Here is a 19,427-nt window from a genome sequence, read left to right as displayed (position 1 = left end):
CAGGCAATCTTTAAATATGAGTAGGGATCACCTTAAATTTTCCTTAAACTTTCATCTGGAAAAAAACTAAGAAAGCCCACAACCAGATTATAGTGGATCTAGTTTTTAATTTCTCTATACATTATTAAGAATTCTGATGAACATTTGATTACTTACTCCCACTTAGAATTTGAGTATGTAAATTTACTGTATATACTCTCATAATTATTAGACCAAGGGTCACCAAACTATGGCTTGTGGGCCAAATACAAACCGTCACTTCCTTTTGAAAATGAAGTTTTACTGGGACACGCCACGCTTATCTGATTATGTACTTACTGTCTATGACTAGTTTCATGTTACAATGGCAGAAAAAGTATTTAGAACAGAGACTGCAGAACCTAAAATACTAAGAACTGTCCCTTTTCAGGAAAAAGTTTGCCAACCCCTAACATAGATGATTATTAAAGCATACGTAAAACAATTTACACTTAAGTAAATTAAAAAAAATTACACTTAAGTTGTTTTGAAAGAAAGAAAAACAAGTAGAATTAAAATTAGATATAGGCCAACCATAACAAACTTACCATAAAAAGAAACCCAAAGTAAAATAAGTCCCAAGAGGATACTTTACTTGGTGCTGATTCAGATGAAGAATTTGATCCTACCTTAACATTACCAGTTTATTTTTAAGAGTATATACTATGCTATGTAAATGCTATGGAACTGATATATTCAAGAGTATATAGATAAATGCCATGGAACTGTTCACTTAAAAATGGTTTATTTTATGTTGTGAATTCATCTCAATAAATTATTTTTTAAGAGTATATACAGTATTTTACAGGTTTCTACCTTTAAGTGGGCCACATTATATTGCAGTGGTTAAATATGTAAGTTACATCTTACCTAATAATGTGGTTTCTCCAAAATCTCTTAGATCATCTCAGACCCTTGTGTATATTTCTTCTTTGCCAGTAGATGGAGACAACACCACTGAAAGTTTAAAAGACATCATTCCCTGTTTAAAGGGAGCTTGCTGGTCTGAAAACTAGGGGAACCCTAACCCAAGATTTCTTCAGTTATTTTTTAAAAAAGCAGACAGAATGGCTATGCCAAAACCAGAAATCCAAGGGATTATACCGAATAGTAACTATGGACATCCTCAAAAATTTACTGAAGGGAGACTAAACTCTGTACACAATTGAATAGCTAATAAATCATCATAATAAAATGCAATCATCTCTGTAACTTATAAGATTCAAACTTCCTGCTCACTGCTCCTAATTTAGGCTAGAATATTTATTTTTCAGTTTCAGAAAGTGTAATTCAGAATATGTAAGAAAAAGAGTTCTTTGAATTCCAGAGGTAGATGCAGTACATGGATGGTGTTTATAAGTATTAGTTTATGTACTGCTAGAAGACTTTTCTTCAAAATAAGACAACTATCCTGATCAACATAGAAATCATAAGAACTTTATTAAAAAAAAAAGAGAGAGAAGGCAGAAATGGTGGAAGCAGCAAGAAAAAATTCAACTGTATGGTCACAATAAAAAGAAATGCTCATAACAGGGAAGAATCAAACTCATCTACTTTCCAAGTTTCTTACTTCACTACTAAAAATGATATAAACAAACCAAAATTGTCTGCAAGAAGCAAATTTCAAATCTGAAAGCTTAAGAAGTCATCCAAAAATAATTATTTAATATGTTTCAAATAACAACTTTCCTTTCCAAATTCAGAGCCTGAACAAAAAACGAAGTTATCAAGCTAAAAAGAGAGAACTGAGGTATTACTGAACTATTTATATTTGCCACAAGACTCCTGCCCTAGATGTGGACTAAACAAGAACAACCCATTTGGCAGAAAATGTCTTATTAAGAAAAAAGATTACATTAAGCCAAATAATATCTAGTTAAAAAGAAATACAAAAATCTTAAAATCCTTTATTTTAATGTATATTTTGCTCATTCTGTAATCAAAAGCCAGAACTAAAACAAGCTTCCACAGAAGGGAAATGAATATAGTGCTCAAATATTAGCATGCCTGAAATGCCTATCTAGGTTAAACCAGAACTAACAATAATTGCTAAAATAAATTCTCTTATGACATTATAAGATAAAGTAGGTAAAGCAGATCCCGAACCACAAACTTCTATTTAACTCTGAAATTTTTTGATTCCCAACAGACAGGAACTATCATGTGCCAAGAAAACTACACCCATATTCTAACTGCCTATTAAGAGCACAAACAACCATGAGCTCCTTTCCATCATCCACACAGTAAATGTTCTGCAGCTTTATTTAATCCTTGGGTTGGCTTCCTCTTGACAAAGAACAAACTTTTTGACCCTTTCCCAACCCTTCAACAACTGGTGTGTATAAAGGTAATGCTTTAATTAAGTAACCACCACCACCACCACAGAAACGCACTTTGCAATTTTCAAAGTGTAGTCATATAAATAAATTGAAATTTTATGACAGGAAAATCTCAAACGTAAAGAAAAAACTATGGCCAACACACATAATTCAGTGAAATGTAAATAATATTTGCATTTTGCATGGTTACCTATCCAACAACACAGATGAGGTAGAAATTATTTTACCCAGATTTTTTAAAGCAGTAACTGGAAGAATGTCCTGGAATTCTAGGATTAATATAAAGTAGATATACAAAACTGCAATCTACAAATGATATCACTACAAAAGGAAATAAAAATGACCAACAAGGAATGAATTTTTATACTAACTGGATTTTTTGGGGGGGAAAAAAAACCACACACAAAAAACAAAACACCAGGTGTTAACCTGGAAAGTTCTTCTTGGGGATCTATAATTGTCAGTGCTCCTGCCTCCACCTGCTGGCAAAAAGATTATGAAATGAGCAGAGATCACTGGTTTAAAAAGTTGACATTTTTGGGTAACTTTAATGTCTTATGTAATTATTTAGCATGATGCTACTCTGTGTTAATAAATCAGTAATATATTGATGAAATCAATTAGGAAAAAACACACTGAACTTTACACACACAAAATTACAAAAGATTTCTTGGTTCAGAACATTGTTTAACAGGCCAAATCAATTTATAAATTGTTTTTAATTACCTGATAAATGACATCTTGGAAAAGGACTGGAAAAGTAAGTGCTGCATCTTCTAGCTCATTTAGACTACAGTGTACTAGTGTTTCATCCTTAAAATAAAAAGCACATACCAAGTGAACCAAGATATTTAAAGAAATTTCAAATGATAATTTCATGTACCCATGACCACCAAACACATTTATGAAAGTACTCATTCATATGTGGAATTTCTATTTATCATACATTCCTATGTGTGGCATAGCAATTTGGGATAGAATTTTCTAAGCCACTTGTTCTCAGGTATGGTCCCTGGACCAGCAAGTAGTATCAGCATCATCTGCAATGAAATGCAAATAAATAACTAGTTAGAAATGCAATATTCTAACTAGTTATAAATGCAAATCTTCCAGCTCCACTTGTGATAATTCAAAAACTCAGAGGGGGATAAAGAGGAGCTCAGCAATCTTTACTTAATAAGCCCTTGAGGTGATCCCGATGCATGCTCAAGTTTGAGAACCAGTGTTCTGAATTCTGCAGCTGCCAACTTTCTGTTAAGTAAAATAAATATATACTCCTTTTATTTAACAATTAGCCAATGGAAGTTTAGAATCTAATTATATTTAAAAGTACATATATTCTATTCACATAGCTCCTTATCCTTTAACCTTTTATAAAGATTTTTATATTATAAAATGGATGCCTCAGTATCTGTTGAATATGTTTCAGACATAAACATTATTTAACTAAATTAGCAGTCAATGAAGACTTGTCATTTTTGATTATCACACCCTGTTTGCTATTAAGAGGATAAGAAGGTGAGGATCATTCCATCTAAGATATGTGCCAATTTTATATTTCTTAAATAATGATTAAAAAACAGTTCTATTTGTAGTTAAGTGAAAAAACACTTTTTTTGGAAAAAAAAAAGCTGCCAATGACTACCCCCAAAATTTTCCAATGCATTTACAATGAATTAAAATGAAACACAAATGTTCATACCTTGTGATTCCACATCTTATTAGCTGGAGTGTTTCTTTTAACCTAAAGTTAACTCTGGGGAGGCAAAGAGCAAAAAATACTCTAGATATGCCTCATTTTCTTTTAATAGCATATCAGTCTATATACATTTCAAGGTATTGTCTTAGCATCTTAAAAAAAGGTATCCTCTTTTCCTCAACTGCATCATAACTAATTCTACTACTTCTTCATCTATAGATTATCTAAATTTTGATCCTTCTTCATTTACTTCTATAAAATTACTCATTTATGCTCAGCCAAGTCCTATCTTTTCCATTTACCTTCACACTGGATTAAAAATTATATGGTCAAGCTTGCTATCATGACCACATCAACTCCTAACACAAAAATATAGCAAAAGCTCTTTTTTCAGTTCCTTCACTAACTTGCACATCAAATCTACACTACTCATAATCAGTTTCAAAATTTTCTCTTGCTACTTATCCTCTAATAAATACCTAATACTTAGGACCTCTGGAGAGCTCTCTTACGTCTCTTTGGCTAGACAAAGGCTAAGGTATTAAACTCTCAAAAAAGAAATATACATGCTAGTTACAATTTCAAATAATAAACTTTTCCTCAAGAAAAAAATTTTATGAGAAATAAACCACATTTCCAATTATAGGATACCAGTAACAAAGGCTAAATAATAACATGCTTCCCAATATTATGTAACAGGTAGGTGTTCAGTTCTCAAAGCTCTTCTGGTACCCTAAAACATAAATCTTTAACATACCAAGAGAGCACATTAAAGGTTTTATTAGCATTAAGAGCTCATGTTTTTAGGAGTCTATTAATAAAGTCATTGGTATTAGATAAAGCACAAAAATAAGAAGAGAAAAAGGGCTATAATCTTGCATAAGGTCCATTCAATGGGACCCAGATAATATTTGGTTTTTCAAAAAAAACATAATCCTGACACCACCCCCACCCCCACCTGAAAAAAGACGAAATCTAGGCATGAAATGAAGTAGAATTTATCTGGAAATTTTTTTAAAAAAAATCACAAGGGTCTCAGAAATACGGGGGAAAGAACTAATTTCAAAAATGAAAGCCTAATTTATTTTCAAAGAGTACCTGATGACAACCAAATTGAGGACCCTGGCACTAGACTATGCTTCAAATAAAAACATTTCACAACATCCACAATATGTTTTGTAAATGTTTAAGATTATTCACATTCACTTTTATCCTTCCAGGTATTTTGGGCTAGTGTTTTAAAAAAGAAATTTAACTCCTTTATTTTCTCTACCAGTACATATAATATACTTACCAGGTCTAAAACTAGGGAGAATTCTGGTGTGCTTCTTGTTTTCAATGGAAGAGCAGGTTTCCTATTTAGTTGTTCTTCTGTCAGTGGTGGAACATGTTTGATGAAATAATACCTACAAATCAAATTTTAAGAAAATCTCATTTCTACATTTTATAAATATAAAACATATTACTAAACTCAGCTTATATTTAAATCTTTAATTAAATAATACACTTTTAATCTAGTAACCAAAACCTGTGAAATATAAATAAAACTGAAAATATTAGTACTTCAGTAACTCAGTAAAAGTATTAATACCTACAAGTTACATGTTCTTTCCAATATACCATTCAGCCACCCGTCCACTGTCTTTCATTCTGCTCCAAGAGGAAAAGGAAAACAAAAAAACGAAAAAACTCACGGGTCAAATACTTCCCAGTCTTCTTCATAGGTGGCCTCTGCATGAGTTGATGAATAGCCACTATCTGGAGTTACTGGTGCTATTTAATAAAATGAAAAACAAAATGTTACTTTTACTCACTATGAAGTATATATTTTTACCGTTTTATATGATTTTCCTGAAGCCCTGTGTATTTTAGGTTCAAGAAATGAAATAAATAATTTACAAATAGTAATGCAAAGCAAATTTATTAACACAGAGATCTAACTCCAGACCCAAAAGAAAATATTGCCATTACAGGTAAAATGGCAAGCTAAATCATGGCTGGCAGAATTAAAATCCCTCACAGCCAAGAGAAAATTTACTACTTATTATCACAAACATACACTCCATGAAATTTCAGTTTCTAGCTGAATTGTGTTTTATATATATAACCATAAATATTTCATGGGGCTCCTGTAACCAGTGACACTTAGCAAACTACCCTGTACATGTACAAGCAATCAGTATATATTTGTGCTGACCTTACAGCCAGAGGTAGTTTTTAACCTGAAATCTATGAACACTGACACTCCTTAAGAGGTTCATGAAACTCCCTTGAAAACTTAACGAAAAAATGTTGTATGTACATTTTTACAGGAATCTCAGTGGTGTCTAAATTCTTTTAAAAAGTTACAAAACGCTGCTCTGTATAGAAACCATTGCTTTAGAAGAGGCTTTATTTTACTCCTAATTTACAAGCAACCTAAAAATAATCATGAAGTAATTCTATACTCCATGACAAATGGTCCATTCTACATTTAAATTAAAATTCAAATGATAGAGCATCAGAAATAATGCTGAGAGGGGAGCCTGGCTGGCTTACTTGGAAGAGCATGTGACTCTGGATCTTAGGGTCAAAAGTTCAACCCCCATGCTGGGTGCAGAGATTACTTAAATAAACAAAAAACTTACAAAAAAAGAAATTATGCTGGGAATTTTCTAAGACAATAATTATAACAAATTCAAGGAGAGGACAAAATACAAGATTTTTAAGTTAGAGGTAGTGTCTCCGAGATAAAAGTTCAAGATGGATGCTACAGAGTGAATGTTTATATCCCCACAAAATGGTATTTCAAGGTGGAGACTTTAGGATGTCATGAGGTCATCCACCCTCATAAATGGGACTACTGCCCTAATAAAAGAGACTCGAGAGAGTTCAAATATTTTCTACCATGTAAGGATGCATGAGAAGACAACTGTTTATGAACCAGAAAGCAAGCCCTCACCAGGTAATGAATCTGCTTGGTGCTCTGATCTTGGATTTCCCAGTATCCTAAACAGAGAAATAAAGTTCTGCTGTGTATATGCCACCTAGTCTGTGGTAATTTGTTTTTGCAGTCCAAAAGGACAAAGACAGTGGGAACTCAAAAAAACTTCTATAATCTATCTATAGGAATGCAATATTGGTGGATAATAGTCAAAGGACAAAAACCAAATCCTTTTTGATATTACCAGGTATTCTTTTTTAAATGATTTTATTTCTTTTACAGAAAGAGAGAGAGACTGAGTGCATGCATGAGTGGGTAGAGCAGCAGGAGGTGGGGGGAGAAAAGGGAGAGACTCTCAAGCAGACTCTGCAATGAGTGTAGAGCCTGACATGGAGCTCCAGTTCATGACCCTGAGATCATGACCTGAGCCAAAACCAAGAGACACTTAAATGACTGAGCCACCCAGGTGCCCCATCATGTATTAATTCTTTATGTATGTATTACCTTGTTAACATAGTGTATATGTTTAGTGAAGGACAATAAATGTAAAGCATAATTTTTGTCCATCTAACAACTTTATGCCAATAACAGTTCATTAGCAGAAGGGGTGATATAAAATATATCTTTTAACTACTTCTGATTCAAATTCCTATTATCTTCAGAGAAAGGGGTAAAGGAAGCAATATTTGAGTGCACTTTTATTTCACCCCACCTAGTTTTCAAAACCCTGAATTATTTCCCCTTCTAAAGGTCAGAAAACCATCTTAGAAGTTGACTAAAGTCACAGAGCTAAGTAAGTAACAGAGCCAATCTCCTTCCTTCTTATTCTCTTTGGCTAGGTTCCTGAAGTTAAAGAAAAGTAATAGTAATAATCTTTGTCACTCATATTCATCTTTTAACATCAGCAAAAATTTTTCTTCTATCCTGTCATGATGCAGGGTAAATGCAATGTGCCACCTCATCATTTTGTGCACTTATTTTTAATATCCCTCCCCACACTGTACAGTAATTTGTTTGATTACTTGGCTCATCAACTAGATCATATACTCTTCAGGGTCAAGGAGCATTTATCTTATTCATCTTTATAAATAATGTCCATCACAGAAAATAGGTGTTCGATAAATGTTAGGGGAAAAATGAATGAGACAACTGGAGCAAATTTTCTTTCCCACCCTCCCCCCCCCAGAAACCACTAACATTATAGAAATCCCTTCTCTGTTTTCGCTGTTGTCAAAAAAAAATAAATACAAAGGATTATAAAGCAGTACAAAAATAATGAACAAACATCAAACAAGAGGCCTGGACTTAAATCTATTTGCCCAAACACCAGAAAAGGAATGAGCATAAAATGATAGGTGAAGAGTTGACTCCTTTGTAAATCTTATCCACCCAAGAATGAACTATGTGCATAATCCATTTTGATTCCACAGATTCATTATTATTCTTAAAATATAATATTATAGGGCACCTGGGTGGCTCAGTCAGTTAAATAGCTGCCTTTGGCTCAAGTCATGATCCCAGAATCTTGGGATCAAGTCCCACCATCAGGCTTCCTGCTCAATGGGGAATCTGCTTCTCCCTCTACCTGTTGCTCCCCCTGCTTGTACTTTCTATCAAATAAATAAATAAAATCTTTTAAAAAATATAACATAATTGGGGCGCCTGGGTGGCTCAGTGGGTTAAAACCTCTGCCTTCGGCTCAGGTCATGATCTCAGGGTCCTGGGATCGAGCCCCACATCGGGCTCTCTGCTCAGCAGGGAGCCTGCTTCCCTTCCTCTCTCTGCCTGCCTCTCCATCTACTTGTGATTTCTCTCTGTCAAATAAATAAATAAAATCTTAAAAAAAAAATAACATAATTTAACATTATAGATATGTTTAACATTATAGAAATTAATCTTTTATTAGACCAATTTAAAATAAATCTTTCCTGTTATGTCACTTTTCTCTTCATATTGGTATTATTGGGTTGTGCTATATAGAAGTTTCATAACTGTATGCATTTTTTAAATGTTTTCTCTTTTATTTTTTCAAGTTTCCCTTTATATTCAAGGGAAGAACATCATTCTACTTCCTTACACCAAACTACATTTCTGAACTAATAAATGGCTAGGGTCTCTCAAATGCCTGGCATTATAAAAAGACAAATCTAAAATAAAACCCTGAAATCTTATTCCTCTGGGTAAAGATGACCATCCTAAATTTTATTTCTGCTTTTAAGCATGATGGAACAGTTTCATCTTTTAGCTTTATACATCTGTATATCACAGCCCTCAGAGGTAATAAATTCTGATCTCATATGTTCTACATTTCCATGACAACTGGCTCAGGCTCCTAACAAGTATGTTAGGCCTTTATAAGGATCCAGAATTAGGCTGCAAAGTTTGGATGTAGGGAAAGATCTAGGAAAAGAAGCTTCTTTTGGGAGGATGTCATCTATATAGGCAACAAATCTGAAGGTATACGATTGCCTGAAGGTGGGAACTTCAAGTCTGAGACTGGTACAATTATATCAAGAGTGTATGTTTTGCTGTTTGTATTAAAATTCTCTAAGTAGTCAGGTAGTAAAAATAAACTGTAAAATGACTGATGCTCAATCAAAACAACCTTTTTTTTTTGTTTAAGGATTTTATTTATTTGTCAGAGAGAGAAAGCACAAGCAGGGGTAGCAGCAGGCAGAGAAACAGGCCCCCCCCCCCCTGCTGAGCAGGGAGCCAGACACAGGACTAGATCCCAGGATCCCGGGATCATGACCTGAGCCAAAGGCAGATGCTTAACTGAGCCACCCAGACATCCCTCAAAGCAACCTTTTAAAAAAAATTCAATTTCAAAATGACCAGATTTGGGGGAGAAAGTTTTAATTCCAATTTTAATCATTTTATGTTCAAGAAAGAAAAACTTATGTATTTGATCTATTAAAGAAAAGAATACTGAATTTTTATACATTATTCATGAAGATGCATTAAGAAAAGGAATTTTCTTCACCTGTAAGGGGTGGGATATCACGATTAACTGTTTCTTCTGCTTCTTCTAAACCATTATTTATTGATGGCCTCACTTGAACTGCTTGATTTGAGTAAGCTGCTCCATTTGTTGACGTAGTAGTACTGGTAGTGATCTCATCCACCTGTTCCATATCAAGTTGTTTTACTATCTCTTCAGCTTCCACAGCCTGTCCTGGGGAATCGGATCCTGATGTTCCTATAATCGAGATTCAGTATGCTCACAACCATCATTTAAAAACTCAACAGGGGGTTGGGGGAGAGGCATAGATGCTTTCAAGGGTACAAACTTACAGCAAGTCAACCTAAGCCCTAGAGACTTCATGCACTGTAGAGTGAATATAGACAAATACTGTATCATAATCCTCAAACCTAATTGTTCTAACCACTAAAAAGAAAAGGTAATTATGTAATGTGATAGAGGTACTAATTACTGTTACAAGGCAATCAATCATATTACAATATATAAATGTATCAAATCAACTTGTTTACCCTTAAATTTACATAACGTAGGTGAAATATTTTAATAAAAGTGAAATTAAATAATGAAAAGTAAACTCAAATATTTGGAAAAATTAAATACAACAGAGATAGAGCTGAGGATACCACTGTTAATGAGTCTTTTCCAAACATTTCAAATAATCAGGAATAAAGACTATTATAAAATAGAAGGATATTGGTGAACTAAATTTTCTTAAGAGTGTTCAAATAGTTTAGAAACACCTATTTATAGTCAAACCACAGTCATAATTTAGAACTTTTAAACATTTTTGAGATGTAACTGACAATATAACCTTGTGTAAGTTTCAACTGTATATGTTGATTTAATACATTTATATATTGCATTATGATTACCAACCTAACCTGAGGCTAACACCTCTATCCTGCCATATCATAACCATTTTTCCGTGGTGAGAAAATCTAAGATCTAGTCTCTCTGCAACTTTGAAGTATACAATACAGTATTGGTGACTGTAGAACTTTTCAATAAAGTATATATCATTTATTAAATGCCTACTATGAGCTAGGCATTATATATGTATTTTTTCCATTATCTTTTCCATTATTTATTTCCATTAAACAACTCCTGATTCTTCCAGTACTAAATAAACATCCTAGCCACTGTAGGCAGTTGTAATTTTTAAGCCAAATGTAGTTATCCAAGAATGAGCTAACTGTTCCCCTAATCATCGGACCATTTTTATTCAGAGACATAAGAACAATTTCCTAACAAGATTCCATCTTAGTAACAAAGACTGAAGTTAGTTTCCTCATCATACTCGACCACCACCTAAATGACTGTGTTGCCCAATTCTTCTTCCACTATGAGATAAACCCAACTTGCTTTTTTTTTTTTTTTAAAGATCTTATTTATTTATTTGACAGAGACAAAGCAAGAGAGGAAACAGGACACAAGCACGGGGAGCGGGAGAGAGAGAAGTAGGCTTCCCGTTGAGCATGGAGCCTGATCCCAGGACCCTGAGATCATGACCCAAGCCGAAAGCAGACGCTAAACAACTGAGCCAGGCTCCCCCCAACTCTATTTCTTTATGGAATGCTCCAAATGTCATTTTCAATAAGATCAACCTCCCATACTCCTTCTCCCTCACAGCTTCAACCCCTTTCCAAAAATCCTCTTTTCCTGACATCTTTCCCACAACATACTAACTGAATAAGAACTCATTTACTTCCATTGCTGCTACCAGATCAATGGTTTTCCACTGGATTTGCAAAAAATGCCTGTTCCTTTGAGACTGATGTCACTTAGCTATATAATTCTTCACTTATCCCCACTGCTGACATATCCCAACTGCAGCCAGCACCCTCTCTCAATCAGAGGAATTTAACACCTAGCTACCAGTTCAAAGCTCTATTAAACATCACCTAGTGGTTACTACAGGTGATTATCAATGACTCACCTAAGACTAATCCTTAAAGGTCTTACCCTCTTTAGCTCCTTCTTCGTTTATACTGCTTTCTTAAGCAACTACCATGACCATAACCTGGACATTCACACTAAGCAAAGGTTCATCTCTGAAAACTAAAGTTCAAATATATCAATCTCCTACCATAACCTAATCTTTTAATTACCATAACCTCATATTCCTATTATATGTGATCTTCAAGTTTGATAAAAGCCGGTCTCTTTCATTCTAAACAATCCCTCAACAGCTCATTCCCACCCTCTCATTTAGTTAGATTTCATGGTATCTCACTTAAACCACTCTCAAACCAGCAGCTTCAGGATCCTTGCTCAGTCTTGACAGTCTTTCCACTGTTATCCATTACAGAAATCCCTCTTGAATCAATGTAACTTACTGCTTACTACTATGTGTGTTTCTTTAAATTAACCCAAAAGCAAATACTCTAAACCTTCACTGTTCTCCTCAATCCTGGCCACCAGGAATCTCAGCACATGTCATCATCATCTCCTTCAAAGAAAAAGTTGTAACTATCAAACATCAACTTCTGCCATCCAAACACTTATTTCTCCAAGATCTTAGTTCGTTGAAACATACAGACCATTTATTATTTAAATTTATTATTTATTATGAAAAGACCATAGGTATTTTAATATCTGTAAACTGATAATACAATAGACTATTGCTTAAGCCGAGATTTCTAAGCTCCACACCACACCAGAAGGACAATGGCTACCAGACATTTTATTTGGCTATTTCATGGCATCTCAAACTCAGCATGGCCCAAATAAAATTCAATTATCTGTCTTCCAAAACATAACTTCCTGCTCTTGAAAAAATAACCTTGTGTCCTCTTAATCTCTTGTTTATTTCATCTCCAATCTGTGCCCAAAATGTGTCCATTCTGTATCTCTGATCCTTCTTCTTTTCTCTAATATCACCATTAAGGTTGCATGAAGTCTCACATGGACTATAACTCTAATTGTTTATCCCACACACAACCTTTTAGAATGTAGCCAACACACTACTGCCAAAGAGCTTTTTGGAAAACACAAATCTGTTCATATTATTCACCAGTTCAAAATCTTTCAAACATCTTTCACTAAGGATAAAATTAAAATTAAAATATCTTACCATGTTAGCTTTAATTTGCCAAATTTGTAACTCTATCTTAACCCATTCTATGCACTCCTCAAATCTATCTGTAACAAACTAATTTGTTTCTCAAACACACTATGCCTTCCCTCATGCTGCTCATTCTTACTGGAATGCCCTTTACCACCTTTCAAGATTCAGTTTTTCTATAAAGACTATTGTTAGATGCCACTAACTCCATTCTCTGAATATCCCACTGCCCCATACCTCTATCAATGCACTTATAAACATTTATAATACCTATTTATGCATCTCTCTCCGTCTTGTAAAAAAGCAAGCTCCTTGAGGGCAGGGACCAAGTGTTAATCATCCTTGAATCTCCAGGGACTAGTAGTACAATGGCTGGGACATGGCAAATATTGAACTGAATGAATTGAAATCGTCAAATCACCCCATCCCATACTTAAGTATAATTATCCTCTCTCATGGTTAAGAGGCTCCATTTGAAGAACTGGACCAAGGTAACACAGTTAAAGAGTGGCAGAGCTGGAATTTTAAAACAAATCTTTCTAATTCCAATGCCCATTCTTTTTCCACCACACCAGCTATTTCCAAAGACGTTCTAAGGGGCACTAGTTTTACAAGATATTAATTGATCTTCCACAGAAAAGGGTTTTTAGAGTAACACATGTCTAGAAAATACAAGGTTAAACAAAGTTAAAGGTAGTTTTTTGTTTTATTTCTACTACAGGATTTTACAAGTTCTTTCATGTGCCAACATGCATTATTTTTAGCTCCCAGAGCAATTAGATTTTATAGTGTACCACTCTGTCTTTTAAAAATTATATTATTATCCAGAAACATAATTCAGACTAGAATTTAAATAATCAGGCAACAAACATTTAACGGCTATTTTCCATGTGCTCCATGCTATATCAAACAACTTGGTAGATGCAAAAATAAAGACATAATCTCTTACCCTCATGTAATCCAGAGACTAAATCAGCATTTATGAAATTAAGAATTAATCAAAAAAGATAGGACACTAAGTTAAATCTTTAATAAATATATGTGGGGCAGGACAACCTGGGTAACTCAGTCTACTGGGCAGCCAACTCTTGGTTTCAGCTTGGGTCATGATCTCAGGGTTGTAGGACCAAGCCCTACACTGAGTTCTATACTCAGCATGTAGTTGGCTCTCTCCCTTTCTCTCCCTTCTCAGATTCTCTCCCTTTCTCTCCCTATTCTAGGGCCCGTGTGCATGCTCTCTCTAATAAATAAAATCTTAAAAAATGTATGTATGTTGGGAAACAATCCAAGTTTCAATCTTTGGCAAAGGCATTGTATAATGAAAACATTCAATTCATTTGCATTAGAGTAGTTACTAATTATCCAAATTAAAGATCCCTAGCGGGTCTTTGATGATAAATGATTAATGACAAAATGTGTTACAAATGATAAAAAAAAAAATGTGTTACAGAAAATCACCTAGTTTCAGTTCACTTAAAATAGTCAACAAATTCTACTTTATTAATCTAGAATATTGAGAATATTTCTGGATTCTCTCCTGGTACACACTAAGGATTACAGAAATCTTTCCAACATGAAAGAAATTACTTACTTTTTCTCTAGCCCAAAGTTTAGCATTTAGCTTTTCAGGTAGTGAAATACTTCAACAGAATTAAACATGACCTAAATTTATCTCAGTCACACACAAAAAAATGGAGTTTAAGAAGCTGTGTATTTTTTTTTCTTCAGGAGCTGTGTATTTTTAATGAGGCTGAAAACAAACCTAAGATGCTGACAAAATATGCCAGTAAAATCAAACAGATCTTTAAAAAAACTAGGAAAACTATTAATTTTTTAGACCCAAATTATGGGTAATATAGCTTATACTTACCATTTTTTAAAAAAGATTTTATTTATTTATTTGACAGAGAGAGACACAGCAAGAGAGGGAACACCAGCAGGGGGAGTCGGAGAGGGAGAAGCAGGCCTCCCACCGAGCAGGGAGCAGTTGTGGGGCTCAATCCCAGGGGCCTAGGACCATGACCTGAGCCGAAGGGCAGACACTTAATGACTGAGCCACCCAGACGCCCCTCTACTTACCATTTTTATTTGCTGGTGAAAAAAAGTTGAAGACAGGAGAAAATATGGTCCCCAACAATGTAGTCCTTGGAGGACTGCCAGAGGAAGGATTATCTTCTAATTTTCCATTTTGTTTTACATGTTGATTTGTCATTTCATAACTACCAGCTTCTAAGAAAGAAACAAGAAAAAGGTTGCAATCTAGAAAACATGACTTTAAGGAATGTTTTAAACAATTCACTATGAAAATAATTTTTTGCCTCAAAATATTTAATAAAAACTGATTAACATTTAATGTTAAGAAAGCTGATTATTTAAAAATATCCTGAGGTAAATAAATTATAAATCAAATTATTTTTATAACAAGTTTATTTATAATGTTTTGTAACTGCTACAAAGCATGCTGACATCTATAAGTATATAGAATGAAAGGCTTCAAAATCCACAGTGTTACAGAAAATGAAATAAATTCTTTGTAAGTAAAGCAAGTTACATCAAAAACATAAATGCAAGATCCTGTCCTTATTTACATTTTGGGAGGCTGCCTATTTCACAAAACCAATCTATTAGTAACAATAACGGCTAAATAAGTAGAGGCAACATAGATCTACTGAAGTAGAAGACTGTGTACAGCAGTGTCTATTACTTATGCATACCCAGGCATCATTTCAGAGTGGTTAAGAACAGGTTTTTTTGTCTTTTGGTTTTTTAGTTTCTTATGAATAAAAAAAAATTAATGGATTTTTAGAAAATATACAATAAAAATAAATTCAAACAAATGTGTTTTGATTAACCATCCTTGACCTTCTGCAACTTCACTTGGTATCTACCACATTCTTTCCTTCTTTGAAATAGGTCTTTTGTTTCTTTTTCCCTAATTTTAACAATAGAGATACAACACTGAATTGAGGGGAAAGAGGTAAGGAATTATTCTTGTTGTGGTGTTTAAACCAGGAATGGTTAAAAAGCAGTAATCCACACTCTAAAGTGTTGTTTTTTATAGCTTTCTCTGCTTATCCTTTCTTCTCCTTTTTCACTTTGAGGAGCTTCCCAGCAATATTATAAGATACTGACCTATAACAAGGTTTATCAAGAGCAGCACTACTGATTTTGGGCCTGGATAATTCTTTACTGAAGGAGGATGTCCTGTGCATTGTAGGATGTTTAGCAGCATCCCTAACCTCTACCTGTTAGATCTGAGTAGTAACCTCCCAACAAACTGTGACAACCAAAAAGGTCTCCAGATATTAATAAATGTCCCCTGGGGACAAAACCAACCCTAGTTAAGAACCACTGCCCCAAGTGATACAAGTCCCCTATGAGCTATGAAATTCCATGATCCAGAAATAAATTCTTTATACGTATTTCAATACATTAAGTTTGATACATTAACTCAGTTAACTAAATTTATTAGAGGTCAAAGATGCTCCATATACATTTTTCTGATAAACAGCATAAAACTTGCTGCTCTGCCTTTATTTATTTTAACTCATCAAAATAGATTTATACTAGATAGATGAATTTTTATTTTATTTCGTGCTGATACTTAATACAAAGATTACAAAAATAAGGGGAAAACTCTAGAGTCAATTTTTAAAAACAGAAAATAAATATGACAGGTAAGATCTCTGCTTACACCTAATAGAACAATATCTAAATATTAACAAACCTCCATTTACTTGACTTTTCCGTCTTACTCGAGATATCTGTTTGTTAGGCTTTTCTCCTGCTCTTGGTGTTGATGTGATCAAATTATTATCTATATCACGTTCAATCCTACTCCGTTTCGAAGGATTTTCTCTCTCTTCCTTAAGATATGAGGAAAAAAACATGCATTGAGCATAGGCATTCTGCCTTTAGATTATACTTATAAAATATGATATGTAGCCCCATGTTCATTGCAGCATTATTTACAACAGCCAACAGAAACAATTTAAGTATTTATCTGTTGATGAATGGATAAGGAATATAAAGGATGTGTACACACACACACACACACACACACAGGAGTATTATGCAGCCATTAAAAAGAATGAAATCTTGTCACTTGTGACAACATGGATGGACAACATGGATGTGCTATGGGAAGATAGTTAAAATACCGCATGACCTCACTTTTATGTGGAATCTAAGTAACAAATGAAAAAAGACTCTACTCATAGATACAGAGAACAGACGGGTGGTTGCCAGAGGTGGGTGATGAGGGGTGGCAAAATGGGTGAACAGACTCAAAAGGTACAAATTTTAAGTCTAAAATAAATAAATCACAGAAATGTAATGCACAGCATAGAAACTATAGTTAATACAGTACTGCATGTTTGAAAGTTGCTAAGAGAATAAATTGTAAAAGTTCTCATCACCAAAAAATGTTCTAACTATGGTGACAGATGTTAGCTAGGCTTACTGTGATGATCATTTTACAACACATATATATAAATATCAAATCATTCTGTTTTACATTAAATCTAATATAATGCTGTTATATTATACCTCTAATATAATGCTGTTATAGTATACCTCAATTTTTAAAAAAATAGATATATGTGTAATATATTTCTGTTTTCCACATCCAGAAGAAACAAAATAGAACTACATAATATCCAACAGTGCTAAAAAACAAAGGAAAAATCTGACAATGTTAGAGGTTAATTATTAATGTACTTATAATACACAAATATAACTAGAGCATCCTTATAATTCAGATCCTTTCTCCTGGGTCCATTTAATTATCTATGCTGGGCGCCTGTGTGGTTTAGTTGGTTAAGCATCTGCCTTTGGCTCAGGTCATGATCCCGGAGTTCCAGGATCATGTCCCGCATTGGGCTCCCTGCTTGGTGGGGAGTCTGCTTCTCCCTCTGACCCTCCTTCCTCTTGTGCTCTCTCTCTCTAATAAATAACATCTTTTTAAAAAATTTAAAAAAATAAACTGTGCTAATGAAATACTCAATTGTACAATCTCCTCTGAGTTTTCAGCAATTTTCCCCTATTCTTAAACTGGTCCGAAAGAACAGTGGTTGTTTCCTTGAGCACTCAGGATAAGAGAGAGAATCCTATTGGAATTTGCTGGCATATCACTTATTACCAAAAATAACAGGGCCTGCCATGCCACACCATTCTTTAACTGCCCAAATTAATACTAAAGAGTCTACTCCCTAATAAAGCTCCCTATTCATTTCCTTTTATATGGGAGAAATCGACATCACCAGTTAAGACTGTTTTTGCAGTACTGACTAAAGGACTATACGCCAAGTATACTGTCAAAGTATACTGATTTTTCTTCATTTGTACATCTATTTTTCTTATTTATAAAAGTTTTCTAGAATCATCTACCACATGAATGACATTACTGTCATACTGGCATATAACTCCTTGGTTTTTTGTTTGTTTTTTAGTAATCTCTATACCCAACATGGGACCCTAACTTAAAACCCCAAGATCGACAATCCCATGCTCTACCAACTGAGGAAATCCGGTGCCCCAATTCCAGCTGTTTTAATGAGACTACCTGATATCTTTTGGTAAGAATTAGATTTTTAAATCTATTATTAAATATAATCCATATATATAATCATTATTCTTATTCAACAGGAATAACTTCTTTATTTGTATTGAGAATTTGTATCCACTGCTTTTGTATCAGAGCAAATAAGATGCTGCTATACATTTTCTAAAGGTTGAATATTATTTTATTATTTTTAAAACAAACCTTGGTATTGTAAATGGCTACAATTACAACTGCCTATTTGGATTAATTCTACTCCTGAAGCCAGTACTACACTGTATGTTAACTAACTTGAATTTAAATAAAATCTTGGAAGGAAAAAAAGATATTAAAGATTATTAAAAAGCTAAACTTCCCTAAAAAATAATTCCCTACTTAGATCAAAACAAAGATAATAATATCAGAGTGCCTGGGTGGCTCAGTGGGTTAAAGCCTCTGCCTTCAGCTCAGGTCATAATCTCAGGGTCCTGGGATCGAGCCCGCATCAGGCTCTCTGCTCAGTGGGGAGCCTGCTTCCCCCTCTCTCGGGTCCGCCTCTCAGCCTACTTGTGATCTCTCTGTCAAATAAATAAATAAATAAAATCTTTAAAAAACAAAACAAAGCAAAACAAAGATAATATCAAAATACATCATTCCATATCATATCATACAGAATTTTACTTTTACTCAGTTTCTCTAATGTTTTTGTTTTTGTTTCTCTGTTTTTGTTTTTTAAAGTTTATTTTTGTATGAGAGAGAGAGAAAGCATGAGCACGCCCAGGGCAGACAGAGGGAGAAGCAGGCTCCCTGCTGAGCAAAGAACCTCAATCCCAGGGCTCCAGATCATGACCTGAGCTGAAGG

At 34.1% G+C, this 19,427-nt stretch overlaps 1 protein-coding gene across 8 annotated transcripts in view; it reads right to left on the bottom strand.

The window, feature by feature from the left end:
• Positions 1–19,427, bottom strand: part of CTDSPL2 (CTD small phosphatase like 2) — an 82,871-nt gene that overhangs the window by 18,384 nt on the left and 45,060 nt on the right. For 7 of the 8 annotated variants that reach the window (XM_045067620.1, XM_004751281.3, XM_045067621.1 and 4 more), the window contains 6 exons: positions 16,754–16,892; positions 15,106–15,255; positions 9,963–10,178; positions 5,751–5,829; positions 5,351–5,462; positions 3,084–3,170 (listed from right to left, as the gene is read on the bottom strand). In XM_045067620.1, coding sequence (XP_044923555.1) covers positions 3,084–3,170; positions 5,351–5,462; positions 5,751–5,829; positions 9,963–10,178; positions 15,106–15,255; positions 16,754–16,892 — 783 coding nt within the window. The remainder of the gene's footprint in view (positions 1–3,083; positions 3,171–5,350; positions 5,463–5,750; positions 5,830–9,962; positions 10,179–15,105; positions 15,256–16,753; positions 16,893–19,427) is intronic. The other variant, XM_004751285.3, reaches the window with a different exon arrangement.

This window comes from Mustela putorius, unplaced genomic scaffold (assembly GCF_011764305.1).
Source record: "Mustela putorius furo isolate JIRA1106 unplaced genomic scaffold, ASM1176430v1.1 tig00003898_pilon_pilon_pilon, whole genome shotgun sequence".
Lineage (NCBI taxonomy): Eukaryota > Metazoa > Chordata > Mammalia > Carnivora > Mustelidae > Mustela > Mustela putorius.
This window is presented reverse-complemented; position numbering and strand designations above follow the sequence as displayed.